Source organism: Meriones unguiculatus, chromosome 7 (assembly GCF_030254825.1).
Source record: "Meriones unguiculatus strain TT.TT164.6M chromosome 7, Bangor_MerUng_6.1, whole genome shotgun sequence".
Taxonomy (NCBI): Eukaryota; Metazoa; Chordata; class Mammalia; order Rodentia; family Muridae; genus Meriones; species Meriones unguiculatus.
Genome location: NC_083355.1, coordinates 119389621 through 119412954, shown reverse-complemented (window position 1 = coordinate 119412954; position 23334 = coordinate 119389621). Strand labels below are relative to the sequence as shown.

Below are 23334 nucleotides of genomic sequence, written 5' to 3'. Positions count from 1 at the left end.
CTGAATTCGGTTCCCAGCACTCTTGGTAGGCTCACAACTGCCTGTAATTCCAGCTCCACCTGGATCTGGTGCTCCTGTCCTCCATGGGCCACACACACACACACAGTCACGGGGCTGTGTAGATGATAGGGGTAGCGATGCTGGGTTGGTGATAGTGGGGTGAGTTGGTGGAAACTATTGGCATGCTTAGGGTATACGTAACAGTGGTGGTGAAGCAGTGACAGTGACTGTTGCAAGGATGAAGGCTACAGTGATAATGCGGATAGCGATGGTGGTGGAGACAGAGTGGTGGTGGCAATGCTGGTGGTTATGACAGTGGAGATAACAGAGGTAGTGACTGTACGGGATGGTGGTGGTCATGGCCGTGGTAGTGACAATGGAGGGAGTAGACAAAGTGTTGGTGCTGCTGTTGACTGCACAGACCCCCCACTTCATAGCCAAGTGAGCGCTGCTCTTCCTTTAGGATGTCTCCTCCGTGAATGCTTGTCCATTGAGTGGTCATGAGCAAGTCTTGCACACCAAAGCAACTCCAAATGGACCACTTCCTGGGATTGTGGGCCTGAGTGGACAGTTAGGCAGGATGAGGCTGATGTGGCCGTGTACCGACAGCACCAAGACTCAGCCCTTGGTGTTTGTCTCAGGGTTTCTATTGCTTCCACAAAACACTGTGACCAAAAAGCATGTTGAGGAGAAAAGGGTTAATTCAGTGTACACTTCCATGTCACTGCTCATCAGGAAGGAAGTCAGGACAGAGGAAGGAGCTGCTGTAGAGGCCATGGAGGTTGCTGCTCTCTGGCTTGCTCCCCATGGCTTGCTCAGCCTGCTTCCCTATAGAATGCAGGACCACCAGCCCAGAGATGGCCCCACCCACAATGGGCTGGGCCCTCCCCAATCAATCACTAATTAGGAAAATACTCAGTGGGCTGGCCCACAGCCTGATCATTCGCAGGTATTTTTTCATTGGCGGTTCCCTCCTCAAAGATGACTACAGTTTGTGTCGACTGTCCTAAGTCTAGCCAACACAATATTCATGGCTCCAGGTAGTGTCCCTGTTTACATCATTTCCTGGACTCTTGGCCAGTTGCCTTCTAATGAGGTCTGCAGTTGGTGGTCGCTTTTAGTCACCGGGTTGAGAAACCTGGCATCCCCGGTAAGAGGTGGGAGATGTTGTCACAAACTCCTTACTAATAAACAAGTGATTAATGATAAGAAACATTTAGAACCTCCTGAAGCACCAATCAGGTTATAGTTTTTTTAATTTCAAAGAAAATCTTATATTGTTTTCGGTTTAAAATTTTGCATATCAAAGCTAAGCTGGGGTACATGTGGCCTCACTTACACCTGAGTCCTCAACCTTATTTCCAGGTCCCTCCCCCAGCCAGGAAATGGTAGAATACACCCAGATACCTGAAAGGCTGGAGGCAGGAGGATGAATTGAGCCCAGGAGTTCAAGACCAGCCCGGGAAACACAGACAGACCCTGTCTCTTAACACCGAAAAAAAATCTCCTCCAGTCAGCTCCCCAGACGGCACTCAACCTTCATCAGGGTAAGGTCGGCCATTGCAGCCAGGATACCACCCAACTGCCAGCCCAGGGTGGAGGCCAGAACACCTGGTGAGCAGGAATTCCCAAAGAGAAGGCTCCAGAGAGAGGAGACCTGAAACTACAGCCATCAGTCTGACACCAGCACTCCAGGGCAGCCACATTCCCCCAAAATGGTGTAACAATTTCTATGGTCTGATGAAGCAATAAAGTAATACCGTGGAATGCCCACATCCTGAGCATTCTTCTATCGCCAGCCAACTGCCCAGCCAGGATGCTGCCTCTGGCACGCCCATGGCACACCGAGCCAAGAGTCCAGCCTGCCTGGGACCATGTTCTCCTGTAGGCGCTGGCTGTGGTCTGCTGACCAGCTCCTTTCTGGGCAGCCTGCAAGCTGCATGAGCCCAGGTGTGCTATCCCTCACCTTTTTGGGCTGTGTTCAGTTCACTGGTGTTCCTACAGGGAGGCTTTCTGTTTTCATTAGCAATTGGGAGGGCCTCATGTACAATTTGCCTTTCAGCCTGAGGATTAGGAAGGACACAAAAAGCCTTAACTAAATTCCTGAGGTCTGTGGAGAAGTCTGCATCTCTGACAATGGAGCTGGGCCTACTTCCTAGGCCTAAGGATGTATCTCTCACCAGAGTCAAAGAGCGTTGCGCCTGACTTGGACTGTGGGTCTCCACTGTGTGGCATCTGAGAATCAAGTGGCTCCGGGATGAAAGAGAAATCCCCAGACTGTACCATGTACTGTCCCCATGTTAAAGCATGAGCCTCCTGTGTGCTACTGCAGCACCCAGGCACACACTCCCTCACATAGGTGGTCTGTGCATTATTAGTGAGCATCTGTGGCTACATGTCAACACCTCCTATGTGGTCTTTGTCAGTGTGAGATGGGTAGTAGCAGTTTGAGAGATGAGAAGTAAGTCTGAAAGTCTATAAGTTTCATCACTAATAAAAGACTAAACAAAGGATTTAGGTTTGGTCTTAAATACTGAATGACATCGCCATGACCATTGCACAGAATCCAGGCATAAGACATTGTCAGGAGATGGGGGGGGGGGGGTCCTGTAAAGGGCCATAGGAGCAAATCTGTGTTTTACCCACACATGGTGGTACACACCTGTAACCCCAACACTCAATGGCAGAGGCAGGAAGATCAAAAGTTAGACTGTCTCAAAACAAAATAATAAAAAACTTGAAGAAGTTAAAGATGAAAAAACTTGAGCATCAAAAAAGAAAAATAATGACCAACATGTAATAAAGTGTTTCAGAAGTACAAAGACATGCAAGGTAGTGGTGGTGCACATCCTTAGTCCCAGCACTTGGGATTAGAGAGAGGCAGCTCTGAGTTCAAGGCCAGCCTGGTCTATAGAGCAAGTTTCAAGACAGCCAGAGATACACAAATAAACCCTGTCTTGAAAAAACAAAAGAGAGAGAGAGAGAGAAAAGGGAGAAGGGGGAAGGGAAGGAAGGAGGGAGGGAGGGAAAGAAAGACAAAGAGACATTTACTCATAATGATATTAGAAAACATTTCTGAGGGTTGAAGAGATGGCTCAGAGGTTAAAAGCACCGTCTGCTTGTCCAAAGGTCCTGAGTTCAATTACCAGCAACCACATGGTGGCTCACAACCATCTATAATGAGATCTGGTGCCCTCTTCTGGCATGCAGGTGTACATGCAGGCAGAACACTATACATAATGAATAAATCTTAAAAAAAAAAGAAAAGAAAAGAAAAGAAAACATTCCTGATAACAAAAGGATTCTGGCACCAAGTCATTCTTTTAAAAGCTGGTCAGTGGAGGAATCAAAATATTATTCTTGACCTTGATGCATCAGATATTTGAGTCACTGAATGATTTTTGAAGAAAAAAATTTTCTTTATAATAAAAGTGTACATGGTCAATACAAAAGAATGATGGATCTAGAAAAAATCCTTATCTAAAAAAGTCTTATTCATAGTATAAAAATAATGTATATGTCCTTGTTTTGGTAGCACATATACTAAAATCGCAACAAAACAGAGAAGATTGGCCTGAGCCCTGAGCAAGGATTACATGCAAATCCTTGTACATGCAAATCCTTGCAGGATTCCATATTTTTAGACCAGTACATGCTCAACCCTCATCAACAAAGCTTCTTCTTGCAGTAGATGGAAATTAACACAAAGGCACACAACTGGTTAACATGCAGAGAACAGGAAACTTGAGAGTGCCTAGCCCTAAATGGGATGTCCCCACAAGGATGAGGAATCTATGCAGAAAAGGGGCCAGAAAGATTATAAGAGCCAGAGGTAGTGTGTGGCTTCAAGAAAACAGTGTTTTCTAGAAGCAACAGGGAAGATGCCCACATGACTCACAGCAGCTAGGATGGCATACACAAGCTCAAGACAGACAAAATTCCAGCCAAGAGAAAGGGATGTAAGCACAGAGCCCCACGGCAGCTGAGGAGCTAGCAGTATGTTATTGCTGCAAGAAGAGAAATCACTTTTCCACACCTGGTATTTCAAGCACACTCCAGGGCAGGCCTCGCACCCAGGAGCAGTCAGCCTACACAAACTGGACTTGATGAGTTTAGAGAAAAACAAATGTAGAGGGGAAGAGGAGAGAGGAAAAGAGAACAAACATGAAGTCGGATGGGTAGGAAGGTGGGTGAGGATCTGGGAGGAGTCAGGGGAGGGAGAGGGTATGACCAGAATACATTGTATAAAACTCTCAAAGAATTAATAAAACAATTAGATAACAATCATTAAGACTGTTGATCACTCACAGGAAACATTAAAGCACCTGCAAAACCCACAACACAACAGGAGCACTCAGTGTTCCTGAGGAAAATGAAATACGAATCTTAACTAGCCTCTATTTATCTACAGTAGGAACGGGAGATAGACAAATAGGAATTAAAATGCATGGTGAATGTACAAAGTGTCTCAAATCACCCAGTGTCTTCAAAAGATTCCTGTGGGAGAGAAAAGAACTTGTTAAATATTGAAAGTGTTAAAGAACATATGAATTAATTCGTTTGAAAGCAGATTCAAGAAAATAGCTGTGAAAATGCATTTTCAGACAGAAACACAGAATTAGCTGACAATGAAATATATCAGGTAACAAGTTTAATAATACCAACATCCTTGAGTCTGGCATGAAAAGAGGTTTGTTTACTTAAAGCAGCTTTGTTTCACATGTTAGCGTTTTAGCTCATTAATGGAAGGGTTTTGTTGTTAATGGTGCTGTGTGTGTGACATAGACACGTGTGACGGTCAGAGGGCAGCTTTGGAAGCTGGATCACCACCATCTGTATGTGGATTCCAGAGATCAAACTCAGTTTCTCACTGTTCTGTGCCGAGAGCTCCAATTGCTAAGGTGTCTTGCTGTCCAGAATGTTTTCTGAAATAAGCCCAGCCTGCCAAGTGCTGAGATCACAAGCATGTAACACCATGCCCGACACATCTTTAAGGATAGTGATCGTTTTATTTCACTTAAGCTAGCTGAGTGATTAGAAACACATTCAGAGAATTTATGAGGTAAGTTGTGCAAAGCCTGAGGTTTGCTGTAAAATATGATTTTAAAAAAATGACAAAAAGGAAGCTTAATGAAGCTGCTCAAAACAGTCTTTGCTTTTCCTGCACATCTGAAAGTGTGAGCTTCCTCATTTAAAAGTGCCGTGAGCAAAGGCCTTTTCCCTAGGAGTGCAAGGACAATTCAACCTGTCAAAGACGGGATTCGGAGCTCACAAAAACAAGGCAAAGCAACACAAACAAAACAGCAGTTTCAACAAATGAGGGATTTATTTCTTGATTTTCTTGTGCAGCATGAATCCGGCAGTGGCAGGAAGCTGCTTACTGCTCTGCTTGACCAGGGCCAGGTGCTGTCAGCTACCCCAGCCCTTTTGTGCTGAGAGCTGTGATTTCCAGATTCCCACTCTTGTGTGCAGAAGGCACCACTCCAGGAGGCACATTGCATTTCCTCAAATCTCATGGGCCTCGCTATTTCAAATGGTTGCTGCAGTCTCAGTCAAGAGAGGTTGGAAACTGTAGGGCTTTTAGGGCATGTCCATACCTTTATTAGTTTTCGTACTGCTTTTATAAAACACTGGGCCTGAGCGATGTAAGGAAGGGATCATTTGGGATGACAGTTCAAGGGGTCATCCAGGAGGGTGTGGAAGGCCTGGCAGCAAGAATGTAATCGAGCTGCTCACATTGTGTTTACAGTCAGAAGGAAATGCTCACTCTCCTTTTGATACAGTCCAGAACCCTAGCACACAGAATATCACTAATATGTAAAGTATGAAAAACTGCTAGACACGTGCCCAGAGATTTGTCTCCAAGGTAATTCTAGGTCCCATCAAATTGACAAGTAAGATTAACTTTCATGATGCCAAAGATAGCTGGCAGTCTATGTCACAGTCATTCATATTAGGTTGATCCCTGTGCAAATTCCACTCCACGCTGAGTCTGATCTAAAGGAGATCCACAAGGATTAATCTAATATTTACTACGCAGGGGGAAAAGCAAGAAAATGACAAGTGTGAATGGCAGCAGTATTGATCAAACATGAAATCAGATTTTCTCCTGAAGCCAGAACATCAAACCTACAGGCAGAGGCACCACTGGAGCCAGGCAATATGCCCAGGTCCCTGAGATCCCAGAGCATGGCATGTCCACCTGGCCAATCTTGTCTAGCCCACAGGCTTCTCCACGGAAGGACATGGCACTGGGTGCAGGTCTCTGTTCTGACACAGGCTAATCGCTGACAATGGTTCAGGGCATGTCCTAAAAGGAAGCTGTGAACAACTGACATGCTCACATGACACTGGCTTCCAAGAGGATGTGCCACATGGCCCCTTCAACAGAAGTGTAGGCAATCTGAACTGATGTGCTGTGACAGAGAACAGACGGCTGGTCTGACAATGGATGGGTTGGGAAACAGGAGCTTGGGGCTTTGGGGAGGGGAGTAGAACGTTCTGTGTTGTTTTCTGCCACTAAAATGAATGCCCGAGATAATCAACTTACAAGGAGAGGATTCTTGTGGTCACAGACTTAGAGGTCCATGGTTGGGTGACTGGGAAGCTTTGGGCTTGGGACAAGACAGCACATCATGGTGGGACTCACGACAGGGCAAAGGACTCAGCTCTTCCCAAGCCTGGGAGTGAAAAAGAGAAGGGGCTAGGTCTCACAGCTTCCTTCCAGGGCATATCCTCAATACCCAACCCCCAACCCCAACATAGATCCCCTTGGGACTGATCTGCAGCTATTAAGTGTTCAAATGTTAACTGTTTGCCCCCCCAAGATCCTCATGAGCAAATTGTCACTGATCCAAAATGACATGGTGCTAACCCTGCCTCCCAAATTATTCCTGAGTGGCTAAATAAAATTGCCTACAGCCAGGACTGGGCAGAGAGGTAGGTGGAGCCAAGGTTTGCGGGCTTGTGGGTAGCAGAGACCACAAAGAGGACAGAGGAAGGAGGAAGAAAGGACAGCAGGTCTACATGGGTTAGTGTGAACTAGAAGCATGTGGCCAGGAGGAGCTTGCTCTGAGGATTGGCATGATGGAGAGAAGCAGCTCAGATGGAAAACATGTGCAAGTATTTATGGAGGTTTAGGCTCAGGAGCAGACAAGACAGCTTAGACGGTTAATATCTGCCCAGCCCCAGGGCATTAAGGTCTAGTACAAATCTAACAGGTTTCTGTGTCCTTTATTTATATAATATCAGGTTAAGAATTAGTCAGGTGCAGTGGCACATGCATGTAATCCCAACACTCAGTGAGGCAGAGGCAGGAGGATCCCTTTGAGTTTGAGACCAGCCTGGTCTACAAGGCAAGCCGGGACCAGCCAAGACTACCACCAGGAGACCAACCCTTCAACAGATGGAACCTCGGGGGCCTTCCAGATCCTCTACCTGTATTGTGCGGATGGCTTATGGATGACGTATATACAGTGTCTTCCTGGAGAGAACCTGGCCCTTTGATCACTAGTGTGCTGCAGGCATCTGCAGGCTGTAATATCCTGAGGAACAACTTCTAAGCCCTCTTGACTATCTAGCCTTGACTTTATGAATTAAACCAAGCAGGCCCTCATTTATATGACTGTGGCAAGGCCTGTTAGTATCATGAGATTCCTACATCTGTCTCATGCTCATCACCAGCTGCTCCTACAGTTTCAAGGTCCTCCAAGGTCAAGGAAAGGGCGTCATGAGGACAGACTGAGGGCACAGAAGCCGCCTGGGAATCATCAGATTGGCACATGATTGGCTTTTATGTGGGTTTTAAGGTATGAGGATTAGAATGGCTCAGAATCTGCCCAGCACAGTGCCTACAGCTTAATAATAAACCACAGTCTGTGTCAATCCCTGGGGAACTAGCTGGTCCAAGAAAACTGCTGCCAGCTGGGCGCAGTGGCGCACGCCTGTAATTCCAGAATTCGGGGAGGAGAGGCAGGCAGAGTTCTGTGAGTTCAAGGACAGCCCAGGCTACACAGAGAAACCCTGTCTCGAAAGTCGAAAAACAAAAACAAAAAAACCTGCTTCTATATTAATTTCCTGCTTTAATTAATATACAAAGAATTCATTCCTTTTACATTAGTACGTAGTGTAAAAACACTAAAATTCATAGCATATAAGTCTTGAATCTGTGCCAAGGTGTATCAGTTTGTTGGCCTGCTTGTGATGTGGTGGCATGTGCCATGTGCACAGATGCTCAGACCTGTGGCAGTGGAGCCAGGAATACCCCGTTCAGAGTCACTTTCACGTTTCATCACTGCGCTCTTAGAAATTGATTGTTACACCGCATTCAGTCATGTAATCCCTTATGGTCACAACTGAGTTCTAGAATCTGAACTCTGTGGTACTCTCCAGACATGGGTCACGTAAAACCAGAATCTGAGGACTTTCCCTTTCAAAATAACCCCAACATTGTCATCAAGTAGAACACCGTGGAAGTAGTGAAACCCATTACGAAACTACTCTCCACAGAGAAAAGCCACCTCTAGGAAGACCTTATACTCCACCTTGTGTGGAGTCTGTCACTGGATGTGTGACATCAGACAAGCACGCCTCTATATTCTGCTGACAGGAAATGCAAAGTCAGCGGGGTCAGGCTGAACTCCTCCTGACATTACGGTTGAGGCAACCTTTCCTTGCAACACTCACAACTCAAGGTAAAACCCAGGAATGAATACAAGGTCCTTTCGTCATTTCTGAGTTTGACTCCTAGGGCACGTTAGTGCCTCTGTGAGGCTCATGGAAGGTTCCTGACATAAAACATAGAAGCAAGACTCTGGAGAACCGTTCCTGTGAATGAAAGAGGCTGCAGAAATCCTTCTGGAGTAGCATGAAATGTGGCTTCTCCCAGCATGAAGCACCCCAACTAAGCCTCCACTAGGCTTTCTCATCTGACGCCCAAGTGAGAGGACCCACCTAGGGAGCCATACTACTCCCAGACCTGAATGGTGGAACTGACCAGTAGTGACTGGGGGCAGAGCGGCTCAGTGAACCTGACTGACATCAGGAAACATGCGCCCCTCCCAGAGCTGCTGGCCCTCTGGATGGGCCCTCTGTCAGTTTGCTTTTCACAAATAATGGTTAAAGGGCAGATTATATGAGGGACTTATCTCTACTGCTCAAAGACCAGAAAAACTAAGGTGAAGACATGTTTTTAAAAGGCATGAATCCTACTGAAGAAAGTATATATTTTAAAAGATGGAAATCAGAATGTATAGGGGTATACCTTAACATACCAAGGAAAGCCACGCTGGAAGAGGGAAGGGAAAAGCACCTGGCTTCCTCCACCCAGTCCAGGACAGGCAGCAACACAAGCCACTGAGAAGTCAGCAGTGAGGTTGAGGAGAGGCATCCAGTGTTCAGAAAATGCACCAACTGGCCCATAAGCCCAAATTAAAACGAGGTAATGCACCTTTCCTCACTCTTCTCCAAACTTGGTAATACACCACAGCATTGGCAAGGTTAAGGGAAAGGCATTCTCACATATTGTTGGTGGCTGGATGGGACCGAACAGGAATCAGGCAAGTAAACACCACCGGAAACCCAGTCACCAGACTGCCTACCTACAACCCCAGCATTCAGGAGAATGAGGCAAGGTTGTAAAGTTCAAGGCCAACCTTAACTACCTAGTAAGAGACTGCCCAGGAGGCAGGGAAGAAAGGAAAAGATGGAATAAGGAGGGGGAAGGAGACAAGAGGGAGGAGGAGTCTGCCTTCCTGCTTGGCAACCTTTCAGAAATCCACCCAATGAGAGAGCAGACAAGCAGAAAGGAATGTGTAGGAGGCTGCCCACTATCCTCCTCCTGCTAGGACATCTGACAGAGCCCCACAACCCAGGAAGTGGCCACACAGGTGCAAGCCACGCTCCGCTCTGCTGCAAAGCGCTTTCCAGATACAGGAATCCGAAGCTAAAGAAAGCAAGAAGCATCTGTATGTTGCATTTATCTGAGACAAGGGACACCAGAAAATCTGCATTTGCTTATTTTTTAATAAGAGTAAGTGGTATGCTTAGAATACACTCTTATACCAGTTTTGAAAATCTGATTTTGATACCATGTAAACATAATTATAGGAAGAGACAATTTAAATTTAAAACAATGCCCACAAGTTGGTGACTATATGCCAGAAGCAAAATAATAAAAGTGAAAACAAGGCTGGGATGTGTTCTAAGGTCAGAACTACGGCAGACCTGAAGGTTTCCACGATATCTTCAGTGGTGTGGGATGGCCAAGTCACTGTAAGACAAGTGGGAATATGTAGTCCACTGGAGCAAACAGGCAGCCGGGGTACCAAGACCCTCACAGGGCTGGGAGGACACTGCAGTCAGGCTGTGTGCCCTGCTCCAACTTATTCCATGTTGCATGAAATGTTTTTTGTTTTGTTTTGAGATCACCCTACCTTTCACGATTCCATTTTACATGGAACATTTGACTCCAACTTGAGAGTAGCTGCAGATGCAGGGTGTAGACACACACACACCTCTATGTGGCATCACACCACCAGAAGGTGCATACTGACAATTTATCTTACCTATTTCAGTTACTTTTCTATTGCTGTGACAAAATAATATTGCCAAGGAAACGTCTAAAACCAAGTGTTTAATTGGGATTATAGTCTCAAAGGGTCAGAATCCATGCTGTCACAACAAAGCCATGTTAGCAGAAACAAAGAGCTCGCATCTTGATCTGCAACTCAGAGGCAGAGAGCTAACTGGGAACTGGGCTTTTGAAACCTCAAACTCTGCCCCAGTGACACACCCCTCCAAACAGTTCCACTAACTAAGGAGGCTCTGGGGGCGATGCTCATTCACACCACAGAGGCCACTTAGCAAAGTAGACTGGGAGCCCATGGGGGCACTAAAGGCACACCCAGTAAATCAAGCCTCAGAACTTCCTGAACACCTGACAAAGGAAAGAGTCTGACATCCTCACCTGGACCACACAGAGAACAGCTGGCGCTGGGATGGACGCAGCAGTCCCGGCAAGCTTATCTATGACCACCTAATATGTATAGCAGGGGCTGACAGTCAGCACCTGAGTGTCCCAGGGGCTTGGCTCAGTCCTCACTGATGATGCAATCTACTTGAGTAGCCATCCATCCACCTATCCACTTGTCTGTCAAAACATGTTCAGTATCAATCTGTCTGTCAGCGGTTGTTCTTACAACTTAGACGGCAGGTTCTCACGTGCAGTCAGAGACAGAGACCAGGGCCATGTAGTTCTGGAAGGTGGGAGCCAGGGAGCAGCAGGAGGCTCACAAGTTCAAAACTCCCAGAGCAAGAATAGGCAAGGGGGCACCAAGGAACACAAACAAAGGAGGGCTAGACCCAACCCAGCATGTGAAGAAGTCAGAAAATGCAGCAAGACATAAAGTGCCATTGTGTGAGAAAACCGATGAGCTCAGAGAAGCCATCTCCCCTGCCAAGAGCCAGGAATGGTGAGGTGCACCAGCAAACATGAGGCAGTGCAAAGCCAAGGCGCCGCAGTCACCACCCACACCCAGAAGGCTGTATATGGTAATGTAAGCCAAATCCATGAACCCCACACCCATACCCAGCAACATGCCTTGGGCAGTGTAAACCACAGTCATGTGAGTCACTGTTCCACACCCAGCAGGGTGCAACAGAAACCATGCCTTGAAGCAGCACGCGGCCAGCAGGATGCAAATTTCACAATTTCCTTTTTCTTAACAGGTGACTAATACTCCATTACATAAATGTATCATATGTTCATCAGCTGATGAACATCTAGGCTGTTGCAATTTCTGGGTATTATGAATGAAGCAGGAATGAACATGGATAAACAAGTTATCTCTGTGGTAGGATATAGAACCTTTGGGTATATGCTCAAAAGAGGTATATCTGGATCTTGTAAGATGTATTTCTAGCTTCCCAAGGAACAAACACACTAGTGCACACTTGAAGACATGGCTGTACAAGTCTGCACTCCCACCAGCAGTGGAGGAGTGCTCCCCTTACTCCACATCCAGCATGAGCTGTCATTTGTTTTATTGTTCTTGGCCATTCTGATAGGTGTAAGATGCTATCTCAAAGCAGTTTTAATTTGAATTTCCCTGATGGCTAAGAATGTTGGACATTTCTTTAACTGCTTCTCAGATATCTGTGTTCTATCTTTTGAGAGCTTCCTGCTTAGTTCTATATCTCATTTAAAAAAAAAAAAAAACATTTATTTACTATGTATAGTATTCTGACTACATGTATGCCTGCACACCAGAAGAGGGCACCAGATCTCAATATGGATGGTCGTGAGCCATCAGGTGGTTGCTGAGAACTGAACTCAGGACCTTTGGAAGAGCAGCCAGTGCTCTTAACCTGAGCCATCTCTCCAACGTCCTATGTATCTCATTTTTAATTGGGTTGCTTTCTTGATGTTCGGTTTTCTTAGTTCTTTATATGCTCTACATATTAATCTTCCATCAGGTGTATACTTAATGAAGACTTTTTCCCCATTCTGTAGGATGTGTGCTGCTTTATCCAAAAAGACTAGGGGAAGGAGAGACTCTCCCAAGGAAGAAAGTTGAATAGTTTTATGGAGAGAAAAAGGGGGAAACTAGAATACGAGGATTAAGTAAGGGAGGAATGAGAAACAAAAGTAAAGGAAGAAATACAAGGAGGAAAAACTAGCATCAAAGACATTTTTAAAAATTATATGTAAATCTACTACTGTAAATATATACAGACACAGAAAAGAAAGTTAAATGGAATTAACCATATAATGTGGAGACAATGAGCCAACTAGAAATCTTGTATTAGCAAGTTAAAACGAACAGTGCTGGGAACGGGTTACATTTTATTGAGTACTTGGCCAAAGGTATCCCATGATTCCAACACCACTCGCTGTTCTCTACAACCTTACGATACAGCCCTATTGATAAAGACAACATATCATTGAACACAGACAAGTCGAGCAGAAGCTCCACCCCTACTGACTAGCACATATGGTTCTGGAAGGCACTATGCACACAACCAGAGGAGAAAGACAATCATCTATATCACACCACTACAAACTTTGTGACCTACAACAACGACCTGACCGCAGACAGGCTGGTGTAATAGTGGCACAAATGCTATGGGGATAACCAACCTTACCTTTTGGCTGGATGTAAGGCCACTCTATGAAATGGAACCTGTGGCCGACACTGTTAAAGTGGCCAAGAAAGCAAGACTAGGTAAGTCATGGGCCAAGAAGAAAACCTATTGCTCTGCTACAGGAATATAGCAAAAAATTACTCCTAAAGACATACTTTATACCATTTTTATATCAGTATTAAATTCTATAAATGCATTCACCAACCATGTTGCTTTTAAATATTATTCTTGGCACTCAGGATTGTTGAAGTCCACTTTATTTTGTACTTTTCCAATTTCAAATAAAAATTCAAATGTTATAAAGTATTCACAAAACTCTTATAAATAACTTTGCCATTTAACCTATTTTCAACAAGATTTTTATACAATTTTACATGAAAAAAATCAAATTTCACTTAAAAGTCCAATGAGGGGAAAAAAAAAACCTATACCCTCTGTACTGCTTTAAAGTCTAAGACAAATATTTCTTGAGCTATTGATGACTTCTGACAATCTAACAATATGTACGTATTGGCGATGGGACAATATGAGAAAATATGAGCATTTCACATGTCTCACACATTACAAAGTTAACAACCTGTCAGAGATCCCACGTAAGTGCCTGAAAATGATCTGGCATAAACCAGACCTGTCAGTAGGAGGTCGCAGAAATATTTGCGCTAACATTTACGCTTCTATCTTTCTAAGAACAGAGGGAACATTGGCTGAATAATTCCATTCATTCCAAATCTTTAATCTAAGTATTATAGGCTCAGAATGTAATCAAATCTAGGATATTCTCCAACAAATAAGCGAATGCATTAGTGAGCTTGTTTTTCAAGAGCAGTGTCTAGAGATTTCCATATACTGTCACATGCTTAGTGGCCACAAGTTTAACAATCTGTATTAGCTGACATTAACCACAGTTAGCATGCCACAAGTCCATCTACACTTTGTTGTTGTTGTTCTTGGTTTTTGGTGTTTTTTTTTTTTTCCTTTTTTTAATGTATTTTTCTTATGCCTAAGAGAAAACACCTATGTCAGGTTTGTTTAGAGTGTATTGGCCTATATGGACATAACTCCATTTTTAAAGCTACATTATTATTTAATGTACTGAAAAAAAAAAAAGAAATGAATAACCAATTTCTTAGGTAGTTAAAGCCATGTCTTTAGGGGGAATATTTTTAAAAGTTAATCTTACCAGCCCACACTCTTTACATGTCTCTAGCAACAAGATTAATAGCAAGAAAAATAAGCCTGTAAATGCCAACCCATTCTTAATATTTAACTGAAATAGCCTGACCAAGGAATAACACTACCTATCTGAACTGTGCCATCCATAAGCAAGTACACAGAAATAAAATGCTTTTAAAACCTAATCTTATTACTTCTTACAAGGGTAACAATAGTGCAACTCAACTCCTGAGAGTATTCAGACTGAAGGTAAAGTCAATGTCAAGGGATCAGCATTCAACAATCCTTAAAAACCTCAAAGTACCACGAATACACTAAACTGCTCTATAAATTAAGCAAGATATTACTGATGTTCCTTTTCTCTTTTAAAATGTACAGTATTGTAGGTCCCACCCATCAATGTAAAAGCAGAACATTTTAAGAAATCAGCTATCATTTTTTTTAAGATTTATTATTTATACAATGTTCTGCCTGCACATATGCTTGCTGGACAGAAGAGGGCACTAGATCTCATTATAGATGGTTGTGAGCCATCAAGTGGTTGCTGGGAATTGAACTCAGGACCTCTGGAAGAGCAGCCAGTGCTCTTAACCTCTGACCCATCTCTCTAGCCCCAGCTATAATTTTGAAATCATCTGACAGCTAACTTTCAGGGACCAGACATCTTCACTATGTCTTCCTTCTTTCTTCAACAGAACCACCTCACAAAAATAAGAGAACTAAAACAATCCAAACATGATTATTTTTAAAAGTCCCAAGAGGTGGAGGGTAATCAATGGCTTCTCATTTATTTGGCCAGAAGCAAGTGCAAAAAAACTGTAATGAGGTGTTTTGTGTATCTGCGTTCTGTCCAGAAGAGACATTTTTTTCTGAAGCACGTGAGGACCGAAGGCTCTGTCTTCTTGTAGTGGTTGTTCTTGTCTCAATAATCTCAAAGCCAACTTCCTGTAAAATCTTTCCTTCACTGTTGATCTGCTCATGTTGTCAAAAGCATCACTAACATTTTAGTTCCTAATCCTGGTCTTCAGTAAGTTGCAGACATGCTAGTCATCATGCAAAGTCTTCTCATTCTGCAAATGATCCTCCAAACAGCACACTACAACAGCTATTTCATTCAAACAGGCAAGTTCTGTTAGTTTGCCAACTTCCTGCAAATCCTTGTTCAATTTGTCATTATAGCTGTCTGGAAGACAAACTGGTTCAATTCTAACTGTCTAATCCCGTGTGATGTCAAATTCTCCTCTACCTGGCTACTTTATATCTGTACCACCTCCTGCGTACATCTCCCATCCCCAATGCACTCATCCCCAAGCTCTCTACCCTGAGTTCAGGCCACTGAAGCCCACTTGCCAGTCTTTGCTGAGGGAAGGAAGGCTGCTGAGGGGGTAAAAGAGGCTTTCGAAGCCTAGTCCTGCTGTGAGGCTCCAAAGAGCCTTCTACCACGGTATTGGCGCCATGGCTTCTCCACATGTGCACAGAGGACCACTTGCTAAATGTTAAATGAAGTACACAAACTTGTTGTCATTGCCTATGTGTGGTTCACATCATGTCACTTTTAAACCAGATCCTTTTCCTCTTTTATATCGTTACCCGTTATTTAGCTCTTGAGTTCTCTGCTTACTCGCCTATAATCACCAATGTAGGAAAAGGCCTGTGCCCCTGCCACAGACCTGTAGAGAGAAAACAGGGACAATTGGGCACGTGAATCCACTGAGCAACACTCTGCGGCGGCCTTGAGACCCGACAATCACTCACAACGAACTCCTAGCCCAGGTCCTCCGCAATTCCACTTTAATAGGCTTTTCCCTAATTCCTGCTCCATCCATGACTGTGCATGGCACACATCAACACTCAAACAAGGAGTCTTCTCTGATCTGATAAAGACTTTTTATGGAAGGAGGCTGCTGCCTTTAGAGTAGGTAAAAACTTACAGCTCAGATGTAAAGCTGAGTTGAGCTCTGTGAAATACAGTAAGTAGACACTTCATGTCAGTGCTCTATACTGTGTATATTTGTTACAAACTGCACAGCAGATGGCAGCAAAACATCTTGACGAAGGGATTCTTTCATCATTTGAACAAAGGTCCTGTGTGGGCTAACGACAGCCCTGCTGAAAAGCCAAAGAGAAATCTGTTCCAGTGAGAATTTCATCACAAATAATAAATAATGGGTAAGTCATAGGCCAATGGACTCAAGAGCTGCCCCATGCCACAGTTTCCATAAGCTTTGCCCAGGCCCCTGGGGGAGAACGCTGTGCTGCCTGCCGGTCTTCTCCCCCTCTTTGTCTCTGCGAGTCGATTAAAGGCACAGTGTGTATGGTGGAGCACCATGGCTGTACTGGATGGTGGAGCACCATGGCTGTACTGGATGGTGGAGCACCATGGCTGTACTGGGCTCCATCTCTGGGTAGCTACTGACCTACTGACCTGGCTGTGTTCCTAGCAGACTCAGGCCTCCAGGCTTCGTCTGACAAAATCTTTTAAAAAGGCAAGGAAGATACACACATTTCATTTCCGAGAGTCTTTCTGTTTCTACACCCCCAGAGATTGTGGTTTTGTCATGAATTCAGAAATTCTCCCAACGTTCTCATTGACGATTCATACAGGAACCTGAAACAAAAAGAAAGACAGATTCAGTTCCCTCCAAACGAGCAGAGTTTAGAAGTGGTGTGCAAGCAGACACACTTAAAAACAGCCGTGATCTATGAGCCTCTGACCTGCACAGAGCACGGTACAGTACCAGGCTCCATACTTTTGCAGAGCCCAGTACCATGGGGCCTGGTAGCTGCGCCCAGGCACAGGCTCAGTAACGCCTGCCCACCTGGTGCACCCAGCGAAGAATGCCTTGCTTAGTACTAATCTTTTCTGAATTCGATTCCTCATTAGGTACACAACACACAATGTGGCTTCTCCCACCCAGCATTAGTCCTGACTCTTTACTGAATATGAGAAAACAAGGAAAATGAAAACCATCCACCTTTACCATCATACTCTGCTACGATGCCCATCCCTTCTGCCTCCAGCTGCCTGAAAACTCAGTGATGGGAACACTAAGACCATCTCTCTCCTCCCTTTCAGGGGTCTATTCTAATCTAAGAACCAGGGACAGGCCGCTCCTCTGTAAATCACTGCAGTTTGTCACTGCAAATATAAACATACCCATTTACAAAATGCAAGGTTCTGTGCTCTTCCCTCTTCTCCCTGTCAGCTGACACTCCTACTTACCACTGGCATATGTGGTTTGGTCCCAAGTACTCTCTCCTAAGATAATCCTCAAACTAACCCCAGCCAACCCCAAAAGTTCCACAAATTAACATCGTGAGCCTGCAGAAGTCATGTGACTGTCCCTTGTGAGAAGACTGATGGCCAGTACCCCCGGCCTGGTGCACTGACCACCTGTCTATAATCAAACAAAGAAGGGTAATATTTCGGATTTCACACAGTAACATTAGCAGAAAGAAAACAGGCAAGAGCCTCTTCAAAATACCTCTTGAATCAAATGGATGCACTACCTATCAGCTGTCACCACCAGACACGACTACCCACTGGCACTGGCTACCCACCGCCACTCACATGCTCAGCAGCCCCTGCAAAAGCAGCAAAACCTAGAAAAGGGATTTACTATATTCCCCCTTGCCTGTGGGTCAGGAATTTTATGTAGGCACTTGTATATTTTAAGTCACTCTTCCGCAGAGTCCATGTCAGGAGGTCTTTGGAATCACCTCTCCCTTTGACTCACAAGGTTTCTTCAGTTCCTGGTACTGAATGTGATGGGTACCTCTACAGTCTCTGGGGAACAGACACCCAGATCGCCCTTTCCGGCCAAATAGACTGTCTTTGAAAGACTCACTCACATTAGTATCTTACTGCATACTTACCATGTTCCTGCATTCAGAGCTCTTGCTGTCCCCTGAGAGGCACCCACAAGGATTCAGCCCCACCTAGAGCGAACACTTCTCGGGTAGAGATGGAGCAGAGGAAGCAAGGATCTCACAGGCAGCAGAAGGTAGCTGCCCTGTGCTGTAAATACCAGAAGTGGCCCAAAGCTCTCCCAACTGCAAAGCTTAAAAGGTGTTACCCCAGGTCAGCTTTTTTTTTTTTTAATTTTAGTTTATTTACTTTACATCCCAAGGGCGCACCCTCCCTCCTCTCCTCCCAGTCCCTCTTCTCTCCCCCTCCTCTCTCCCTTTTCCCCCAGAAAAGAGGAGCCCTCTCCCCCGTATCATATGGAAAAATTAAAAGTACATGGTATTGACATAGAAGCACGTCAGCTTTTTAGGACATGGTCCACACCATTATTCTAACACTACTGACTCAGGATCCTCTGCCCCACTGCAGGCCCTCAGGGGATACAGAATGCCAGCCCAGGATCCACTGCTGAGACAGGGAGAGTAGCACATGTTGGCACCTTCATGAGTCTCACTGCCTGCTATGGGAGGGAGAAGAGTTAGGTTAGCCTCACGGCAGTGCCACCCCTTTCTACCGCCTTCGACAGCTCAGACACCCAGCAGGACCTGCACAGGCCAACCTGACTCACAGATCACCCTGGCATAACTGTTCCAATGCCAGAGACTGCTGTCCCTAGGACTGGTTCCCTGTGTTTCTGGAGCATAAACAGACCAGCCACAATAAGGGCAGTTAAAGGATGAAGCAGAGGGGATGCGGGTTTCCGGAAGAGAAGGGCAGTGGCACCACCTTAGACTAGAAGACTCCTGAGCCATGGGTCTGCAAGTGTGGCATTGAACAAGTGACCCAGCGAACATGTGACACCTCAGTCTGAGCACCAGCAGGGAGGACACACAGCCTTTCTGTCCCGGCAATACCACATGCCAGGAACATGGAACAGAAAGACAGAAGAACAATATTACTTTTATTAAAAAGTAGAAGTAATTGTGAATGAATTGCTTTTAATTATCCACACATGTCTACTCAGAACTGGTGAAAGGAACACTTCTAAACAAGCTATGAAAGCATCCTGCCACAGAATAATCTTTTAAAAGGACCACTACACTTCTATAAAGGAAAATAAATGAATCAATGCCCACTGATCAGTGTACCCTGCTTCCAGACCTTCACAGCAAAGGTGCTAGTAGCCACACACAAGTACTGGCAAGTTCGCGCTTGCCATAGGCTTAGTCCATCAATTAATTCACTGGTAAGCATCCATGATGTAACACAGACTTTAACCTACTTCTATAACTTGGAGTGACATACCACTCTATCCTCATAGTGATTATGAAAGTGGTTAATACAACATGCTTGGTACGTCAATGCAAGTCTTTTGGCAAACATTAGTGTTTCTGTTAAGAAAACATGCCCAATTCCCCATGTTCTACAGCAAGGGAAGCCATTAAAGCACAATAGGAACAACTTTGTGTTGCCCCTAACAGACCAGACAACCAAATACCAGCCCTGCTGGGGAGAAAACTGAGCCCTGCCAAATGAGAGTGTTTTCTCCGTATAGAGCTCCTCCCCGCTGGCAACAGTTCAGTGGAGGACGGCTGATGGCAGAAAGTTGCAGAAGCCATGGAGACGAATGCAAAGCATCTATCAGTATTAAACCTGTTAAGGTCCTTCCATGATATGTGAGTACAGGTAGAAGGTACTAGCAAGAAGGGCCTTGGTCTTCATTCTTCAACATCCAAAACCCTATCCTCACAAACAAGATTCTAGCAAAAACATGCTGACTGCCATATGCTGCGACTGTTCCCACACTCCATGAAAACAACATTTCTAGCTTGTAGTCCTAATGTCCTGCAGGTAACAGGACATCTGGCAGACATGCTCATCCAGGAGTTCTCTGAAATGCAATGTTTATCTTGTCATCTCTCAACAAGTTTCTAAGCCATAGGAAGGTCACAGAACTGAGTTGGGTTTCTTCTAAATACACAGCAGCAGAGTGTATCTGCCTTGACATCATGTGGTAAACAGTCACCAGTTTAAGAAAGGCATTTCCTTCACAACCTTCAGACTGACCCACACATTCCACACAATCCCATGGGGGAGTAGACTGTCAGGGAAAGGACCTTTTTTCCTGGAGACTGCTCATTCCTGTACCTGGCCACACATAATAAGCCCACAGGCTCCAGCTGGAGACTTTGATTAGTGTTCATCCAGCACAAAGGCCTCCAGATCGCAGCATGGGGCTCTACGTCCTCTAAAGCTACAGTTACTGTGTTTACTTGTCATCCCTTAATTTTTAGAGTTCTTTCTCTCCAGCGAGTAATCCTCTATTCCAACTCCATTAAAATGTTTTATCTTTGGTTTATCTCGTTGGGGACCGAGGAGTCGATTGGTGTGCAATGGGTTGGTTCAAGGCTGCTGGCAGCGTGAGGACCCTCGGCCCCACCCAGCCTGGCCTGGCAGGTAGCAGAGGCAGCAGGCCGTGCCAGGGTGGAGGTGGGGGCATGTACCTGTAACCTGTAGCCCAGGGAAATGTTACGTTGGGCAATGCATCTAGAGGGCAGGCCATGCAGGGTGAACCATGCTGCAGTGGCTGTTGGGTACCGAGTGTACTCCTTCTCGGTAACTGCTCTGGTGAAGACTATGAGACACTACCTCAGATAGATGTGCTGGATTCCTGGACACCGTAATTAGACAGTTGTGAGCTGCCATGTAGGTGCTGGCAATCCAGCTCTGGCCTCTGAAAGAACAGCCAGTGATCTTAATTGCTGAGTTGGCTCTTGGTTGTCAACTTGGGTACAAACTAGAATAAATTAAAACCCAAGCTGCTAGACACTCCTGTGAGCAATTTTCTTAATCAGATTATTTGAAGTAAGAAGATCCAGATAAACTGGGAGGCAGAGGAAGGGAGAGTCATACTTTCTAGAAACAGCCTACATAAAACGGCATAGAAAAAGAACATTTTGCTTTTTGTTTGTGTGCCCTCACTCTAACGGCAAGTTTATCCTGTTGCTGCCAATATTAAATTCTATAGGATTCCAAAACACACTAAAGACTAGCTGCTGTCTCCCAAGATACCAGCTGAGACATCCAGGCTCATGGACTATGGTTGGACACTTAGACCTCACCCTATAAGCCAGTATAATGAAACTCCTTTTGAAACAGATTCAAAGACAGATACAAACATGGAGCCATCTCTCCATCCCCTGCCTAACACTTTTTTTTCTTTTTTGATTTTTTGAGACAGGGTTTCTCTGTGTAGCCTTGGCTATCCTAGACTCTTTGTAGACCAGGCTGGCCTCAAACTCACAGGGATTTGCCTGCCCCTTCCTCCTTGAGTCCTGGGATTACAGGCATGTGCCACCATGGCCAGCCTGACTAATGCTCTTAACAGACATTCCATTTTGTCTGCTGGGCTTGCCTATCAGCCATTGCACTAATCACGACACACAGCATCATGGGAAAACTGACCCTGAACTCTAGGTAGGTCCTCCAAATCCATTCCTCTTACCCACATACCGATCAGCCACCCCCATCTGGCACAGTGAGGAATCTGACCAGAACTTGAGATGGTGAAGCCCAGAGCCAATAAGCCACCCTATTTACCAAGATGCCCCAGGACCAAGGTTCTGCGCCCCTGACCAGAGATACGGGGCCCCAGACTGGCCTCCAGGTCACCTAACTCAGCACAGCGTGAAGTCCCGCACTCTGTCCCCAGAGAGCACTGCCAAATTACCACTGTGCCTGAGACCCTGCTAATCAAGAACCCAGAGTCCTCTACAAACTTTGAAGACCAGCTGCAAGAATCTAAACATAGAAGCTGCACCTATGAAGTAAGCCTAGACCACGTCTCATACTCCACACCATTCACCATTCACACACAGACACAGTGGAGAGCGAACAGCATCGGCTGATAACATCCTCACAGGTTGATATCATGACAAACAAAATGCCATGTAGGCGTAAAGTTACTGTGTAAATCAAATGCTGATTTCTATATACCCCATATCTGGTTGCAATCCTTGTTCTGAGAATCTCTTGTCTCAATGGTCTGTAAACACTGTTCCCAATTGTCCCCTGACATGCCAATAAAGCAGCTTAAAGCCAATTGTTGAGCAGCGGTGAGAACAGGGCTGGACTTCCTGCCAGCCAGTGGAGGAGGAGTTAGAAGAAGAAGTAGGGGATTCAGCCAGGGGACTGAGCAATGGGAGAGATTCAGGAAATGTCAGGAGAGAAGAGCTGGAGCAGGAAAGCTACAGAATGCAAGTATCGCTGGAATGCGGCCTGGAAGGAAACCAGATTAATCTTAGAGAGTTAAGAATAGATTAATAACTGCTCAGTTGTGAAGCTTGTTAAAATAATAGAATCTCAATTATTTGTGTGACAGCCAGGTTAAGAGAGAGACCAAGAAACAGTTTTATAAAAATAACTACAACAACTCCAAAAAACTTAGTGAAGAAAGGTGAGTCATATATGCACCCCAAGAACAACTACCAGCAACCTAACTCCAGGTGTCAAGATCCTATTGCAAAAGCAGAGGCGCCGTGAATACACTAAACAGCTCCAGTTTTTGGCGCCCTCACCATAATGTTCCCCAAGAAAAGCACCTCAGCTAATGCATAAGACAAGTGATTGCAAAAGAGCAATTACAAGTATGGCCAAGGAATTCAAGGAGAATATGAACAAACGGCTACATCAGGGCTGTGAAGGCACAGTTGAATAAAACAATAAAAAATTTAAAACATAAATAAAATTTACTACAAAAAAATTCACTGAAGGAAAGCTAAAAAGTGAGCCTCAAAATTAAACACTCTCAGTTCAAGGCTACCCTGGTATAAAGACAGCCAAGGCTACACAGAGAAACCCTGTCTTGAAAAATAAAACAAACAAACAAACAAAAAAAACACTCAAGTTGTCAAACAAAAAGTAAACAGGAAAAGTCTCACCAATAACATCCATCAAATGGAAGACAGGAGAGAGAAGCTGAAGAGAAGATGGATGAAAGGAATCATTCATTTAAAAAATGCTTAATCACTTTTAATTCCAGCACTTGGGAAGCAAGAGGAAGGCAGATTTTTAGTTTGAGGCCACAGTGGAGGGCTGTGTAGAGGGAGTTC

General features: G+C 44.9%; 1 protein-coding gene and 1 pseudogene across 3 annotated transcripts in view; one reads left to right on the top strand and one right to left on the bottom strand.

The window, feature by feature from the left end:
* The first annotated feature begins 3519 nt into the window (after nucleotides 1-3519).
* Nucleotides 3520-3642, top strand: LOC132655521 (U6 spliceosomal RNA; annotated as a pseudogene).
* Nucleotides 3643-10005: 6363 nt separating this feature from the next.
* Nucleotides 10006-23334, bottom strand: part of Ncapg2 (non-SMC condensin II complex subunit G2) — a 64138-nt gene continuing 50809 nt past the window's right edge. For all 3 annotated transcript variants that reach the window (XM_021653073.2, XM_021653071.2, XM_021653072.2), the window contains one exon: nucleotides 10006-16924. In XM_021653073.2, the coding sequence (XP_021508748.1) occupies nucleotides 16873-16924 (52 nt within the window). In that variant the 3' untranslated portion in view covers nucleotides 10006-16872. The remainder of the gene's footprint in view (nucleotides 16925-23334) is intronic.